At 33.1% G+C, this 5,965-nt stretch overlaps 1 protein-coding gene across 13 annotated transcripts; it reads left to right on the top strand.

The window, feature by feature from the left end:
- The first annotated feature begins 741 nt into the window (after positions 1-741).
- Positions 742-5,469, top strand: LOC147481690 (protein SHORT ROOT IN SALT MEDIUM 1-like). Of its 13 annotated transcripts, none has more exons than XM_086580471.1 (7): positions 742-1,422; positions 1,510-1,543; positions 2,317-2,551; positions 2,831-2,914; positions 3,003-3,197; positions 3,439-3,603; positions 5,281-5,469. In XM_086580471.1, exons 3-6 carry the CDS (start codon positions 2,336-2,338, stop codon positions 3,463-3,465), a joined length of 522 nt encoding a protein of 173 aa, XP_086436597.1. In that variant the 5' UTR covers positions 742-1,422; positions 1,510-1,543; positions 2,317-2,335; the 3' UTR covers positions 3,466-3,603; positions 5,281-5,469. The 13 variants fall into 13 exon arrangements, with proteins under 13 accessions (XP_086436597.1, XP_086436594.1, XP_086436596.1 ...); XM_086580468.1 differs by having other exon boundaries at positions 3,362-3,603; XM_086580470.1 differs by having other exon boundaries at positions 743-1,422; positions 2,248-2,551.
- The last annotated feature ends 496 nt before the right edge of the window (positions 5,470-5,965 follow it).

The following is a 5,965-nucleotide window of genomic DNA, read 5'->3' as shown; positions in this document are numbered from 1 at the left end:
CCATTTGTAATTGTTAGAGGTTTTTGAATCCAGATGATCTTTGGTATGCTTTCCTTTTCTAAAACACAATATGTTTCAATTCCAGGAATGAACTAGCCATTGGCACCATACCAACTTTAAAATCCGAACAAGCTCGACTTCTGATTTTCATGTGGAAATTTAAATTTACATAGTTACATAGTAGTTTGACATATGAAAATTTAATTTTACAGAGTAGTTTGATATATGAAAATTTGAATTTACATAGTAGTTTGATATAAGAAAATTTGAATTTACATATGAAAATTTAAGTTTACATAGTAGATTTGTGAAACAAAACATGTCTGATGAAAAAACATTTGTATTATGCAAACTTAAATTTATATAGTAACTTGATCTATGAAAATTTAAATTTAATTAGAATAGTGTGTTTACAAGTATGCAACACAAATAAGAAACTATGCATGATAAATTATTTTCACATAACATTTCTTTGAAATTGACCAATCTAATATCTGACAAAATGAACTCATGTAATTTTATACAACCTGTTAAAATGTATTTTTACACAGTAGATTACTACAACTAATATCCGACAGAACTGATCTATGTAAATTTAAATTTACACAGTAACTTGATCTACTATACAAATTTATTTTTGCATAGCAATTCTAATGTGTAAATTTATTTTTGCATACAAATTTTACTGTATAAATTTCCTTTTGCATAATATTCTAAAATGAAAAGTTATTTTCGCATTAAAAATGCAAGCTATGCATTTTTTTTTCGAATAGCGATTCTTGGCCAGTGTTTCTTTGTTTGAAAAATTATTGTTTTCCCAAAAAATTCAGAGATTTTCCAATGGGTTATGGTTTAGATATGTTTTTAAAAACCAAACTTGTTGTTTTGATTTTGGTAGTGTTTGATGATAAAGAAATTGATATTTCACATCTGAATAGCGAGATGTTTCTACTTTCTACACTAATTCAAAAATGATAAATTTCTGGATCTGAAATAGAGAATAGAAAAAGGTGGAGTGGTGGAGATGACGGGGGTATTCAGATCATTATGAGTTTTATTTTGTTATTTCTAAAAACAGGGAGGTTTTGTGGGTTAGTCCGCAAGCGAGGGTTTTTTTAAGTAACTGAATTAAGCCGAGGGAGCCGAGGGAGATTTATCCCAAAACCTGCTCCTCTTCGTCTCTCTCACTCAAAAAATAGAAAATAAAAGAAAAAGAAAAAAGAAAAAGAAAAAGGAAATATGCGTACAATGATAAGCTTACGCCGGTATCAAGACCTTCACGAGAGAGGAATTCACAAGGTATTTTGCTTTTTTTATTGTAAAGACCCTGTGAAAATATGCGTACATTGATAAGTTGTGGAGAAATATTCAGCTCCTTCTTCTGATAAGGTTTCTGCTACTTAAGGAGTTGAAATTCACAAGGTATTTTGCTTAATTTTATTGTAAAGATTAAAAATTTGTGTTTATTTTTTTGTAAGTAAACTGAATTGGACTATGTTGGAATTTCAGGGACGTGGGACGCAGCTGAAAGACATTCCAAATGGTACAATTTTTCTTCTTTTGTTGATTTTGTGGTTTTTAATGTAGTTGGTTTAGTGGGGATGAGTTATGGTTGAGGGTTTAATTAGAAGCATAACATTTATTTACCAGAATTGACAATGAGGAGTCTTTAATAAAGATAATAATAAAGGGTATTAAGTTTTCTACAAGACACTGGAGAGATAATGTCATTGACAACCCAATGAGTACTGGACTATGATGGGAAGTGGGGACCATTTTTTCCCACTTATTCAAATCGAATGGACTAAGGAATTTTAGATATATTCACCCTTCAAAATTGTAAACAGATGGGAGCTGAATGTGGGAGACAAATTAGATTGGTGTAATTGTAGATGTTGGAGAGAATGCAGATAATGCCTCTATTGATACAGGGGTTGTAGAGGTGACCCCATGTCCTAGTTATCAGGCTGAATAGCGAAAATGTGTTGCTAATCCTATTACAATGGTCAATTCCGACTTCATTGTTTGGACAAAGTAACACTTCTAGACTGCTATGGATGGAGCGGGCGAGGCTCTGCTTGATATCATTCTGAAGGGGAGGTTTACTTGTACGTTTATTTATTTGTTGGAAGGACAGTAACATTCCTTTGGTGAAAGTTGTCTCTATTGAGACAATGAAAAAACAGTGAAGTTCTGACATTGTTACAAACAAAGATTTTACCCTAAAAGTTTGTATTATTAATGTAGAATGGAATGAGTAATACTGGGAAGAGGAAGCAGGTTATGTTTGAGGTCATGCTGATTTCCATCATTTAGGTTTTTTTATTGCAAGACAATGGTCTTACTTCTGAGAAAAAGGATTCGACTTTGGGGTTTCAAAATTCGAACCTCCACCACCACCAGCAGAGCTTCGACTTTGGGGTTTCAAAATTCGAACCTCCACCACACCAGCAGAGCTTCGACTTTGGGGTTTTGGGGCTTAACCGGTTTTGGTTCAATATGCGTTGGATTGTGGCTTGACTGGTTTTGGTTTGGCCTGGCATCTGACATGGTTAGTTCTTTGCACCGATTCAAGTAGTTTTCTAAGTTTTATTCCATTGGTTTGGAGTTGAAGTCTACGGTTTAATGTTTGTTCTAAAATCACAACCTATGCTGACTTTCTATCTATCAAAATTTCATTCAATCAAAAGGTAATTAATTTAATCCCGTGATTGCTTATTTTTAATCTGAATTGTTTATTTATTTTAATAGAATTGCAATGTGGGAGTTGGTTTTGTTTGTATCAATTAGAGGTTATTTTTTTTTTTTTTTTTTTTTTGTGTTTTTTCAGAGAAGGAAACGAATGTATTCTAGAGGGAGTAATAATTCATATGGGCAGCAGTCGTATGCAGGGCAACAGGCATATAGGCAAAGTGTAAGCATAAACTCAATATTCTTTTAAAATTTCTATTGATTTATTATTTGCAAGCATTTGACATGTGATTGTTTTGTTGATTTTGTAGTCTGCAGCTGGTTACTCTGGAAGTTCTATTGGAGGTGCTGAGGGAGGGTCTCAGCTTTCGTTGCCTTCTAGGCATTCGTCTATGTTAGCTACTTCTCAAGACACTGATATTGGTAGCTATAGAGCATCAAATGCTCAACATGGAGGCCAATATGGGTTTGTTTATGGATCTGGTACTTTAAGCAGCGCTCAGCAGGTTAGCAGTATGGTGCCTTTTTGTTCTCGTGATCTCATTAATCTAGAACGAGTTCAACTGTTTTTGTTTTTGGAACTCTTAGTAACTTTCAGTCGTTTAGTCATGTAGTTTTTTACATCCTTTGTTCTTTATAGTACCCTCATTTGTTTGAGTGCTTTTAACAGCTTCTCATGCATGACTTGCAACCAGTGACGGACCTAGGATTTAAACTTCTCATGTAGACTTCTCATGCTTTTAACAGCTTCTCTTGGTAGATAAGTGGGATTGAATTAAATTACTTTGCTAGTTGGCTGGTCGGTCTTGAAGAAAATGGGGGAAGCTAAGCTTGGGAGTAAATAGCTACAACTCATGAAATCAACACTCGGGAGCCGGTGTCGATTGTAAGATTTGGGAATTTGCTATTTAGGTGAGTAACCTCATTTACTTAGGTTTATATATTGTTTGAGCTTGTTTAAAATCATATTGATTTTGTTGTTTTGATGTGAATTCAAATTGAATGCGAGTTATGATGGCTTGGTGTTAAAATATGAATGGTACAAAAACTATAAATTTTCTGTTTCTGTCTTTGTCTTTGATATTACTTATAAAATCGAAATTTTGTTATTTTTGATTGAATTGAACTCTGAATGAAAGTTCTGTTAGGCATCTATCTAACGTAGCAAGCCCCAACTTATTTGGATGTGTTGATAGAAAGTTATGGTCTCCACAATTTAGGTCGTCAGAGTTTTCTGATAGCAGAAATCAAGTTCTGCCCCAGTTTTGGAACCACGTTTTCTTATAGTTAGGTTGTAATTCAAACCCTTGTCAAAACATGAAAAAGTAAGGGTTACGATTCTTCTTTCCATCCCAATTGGCCTCATTGCATTCCGTGGTCTGTGGAGAGATGGTTCTAGTATCTAAAAGTTTGGATGGTAGAAAACAGTGTCAGAAATCAGTTTCTGCGCACTGTGTTCGAGCCTAGTTTTAGCATATTTAGAATGAGATTGAGAAGTTTTGTAAAACATAAAGAAGTAAGGTCTGTGTGTTATCTTTATAATGCAAAAAAGCCTCGTTGCTTTTGGATACCTGTGGGAAGAATTGTACCATTCGGAAGATGGTGCGTCATGATTTTAGTTTTCTGAAATCAGGATTTTTTATTGTTTTCGACCCAAGTTTTCTTCTTGATGGGCTGAGGTTGGGACTTCGAGTTCTACATGAAAAAGTAAGTCTACATACTCTAGTTTCTAAATATTAAAGTTGCATGTCGAGTTTCTAAATAATTAAGTTGAGGTTAGGAAGCTACGGGTTTCCAAAATGGACATGGAGAATGAAATTGGTGAAAGTTATATTCTGTTTAAATAATGGTTTATTGTTTACACGATTTTATTTGTAGTGTCCTTGGTTAAGACACAAAGTGGACATGGAGAATGAAATTGGTGAAAGTTATATTCTGTTTGAATAATGGTTTGTTGTTTACATGATTTTATTTGTAGTGTCTTTGGTTAAGACACGTACATGACGAGGTAGTCTTGGGGGCTGGTTTTGCTTTTAATTGTTGTTGTGTGTAAGGTAACAGAAAGTTTTATGATAATGTAAAAGGTGGTAGACAAAGAGTTACCCAGTAATTGCTTAACAGTCAGTTACTTTACTGTTCTGGCATTTGTCGAGACGGTTAAGTAGCTGGGTTGAGCAATGAGATGTATATTATTATAATTTTCAGATCTTGACAGGGTTCATGTTTATGAAATGTTGAAAATACAGAGGAGATTTTGTTAAAAGTTTTGTTGGATTTTTCTATCTTGGTATAGTTTAGGTTTTGTGTAGTTGGTCCGTATCACGTCTCGAGTTTCGTAATGACTATAGATATCACGTGTCTTTGGTATTCAGTCATTTTAAAATTTGGGACGTGATATTACTGCTATATTTTTCATTTGTGTATAATCACTTAATTCAATACCTTGGAAGAATATATTTGAGGTTCTTCCATTTGAACTAGTAGCCCTTATGTAGCGTACTTGCACACTGTATTATATTAAATTTTGTTGTTTTATTATCTATTGAACCTAATTACTATCTATTTTTGTTTTGTTTTTCTTTTGTGTAGATTGAACTTAATAGAACGAGGCTATGATGGTTGGATAGATGGATAAGCTAGACGTGAAATGATTTTCCCGCATGGTGTTGGGTTTTATTTTGTTGGATTTGTAAACGTTTGAAGTTGTATCTTGGTTGGTTGGTTGTAATTAATGTCGGATAATGGAATTATTTACTAATGAAAAGAATTTGTTTTTAAGATTGTTGTTATATTTATTTGGATGGCAATGTTTTTATACAGATCAATTGTTGTTTTATGTTTTTTTTTTTTTTTTTTTCGAAACAGGTGATCTACTAAAACTGACACAAAAAGGGATCTAATTTTGTGCGGTTTAAAGAAGAACCGACACAACAGTTTTATTTCTTGTGTCGGTTTGTAATTTCCCCAGAGCAAATTTACAGTTGTAAAATACTAAAACCGACATAAGTAGTATACCTGTTGTGTCAATTTATACTTAAAAACTGACTCAAGTATTATATCTATTGTGTCGGTTTGACAAAAACATGTTGTGTCACCACTACTTGTGTCGCTTTGTAAATTTTAAAAAAACCGACACATCAGACTTGTTGTGTCATTTAAAAAGTGACACAACAAGCCTTGTTTTTAGTAGTACACGTTGTAAATGTTTAAGCATATATTAGATTGTATATTACGTATTAATTATCATATAAAAAGTATAAAAGTATAAAAATCA

The sequence above is a fragment of the Coptis chinensis genome, chromosome 8 (genome assembly GCF_015680905.1).
Source record: "Coptis chinensis isolate HL-2020 chromosome 8, ASM1568090v1, whole genome shotgun sequence".
NCBI classification, from domain to species: domain Eukaryota; kingdom Viridiplantae; phylum Streptophyta; class Magnoliopsida; order Ranunculales; family Ranunculaceae; genus Coptis; species Coptis chinensis.
Note: the sequence above shows the minus strand (reverse complement) of the source record. Positions and strands in the feature narration are given on the sequence as shown.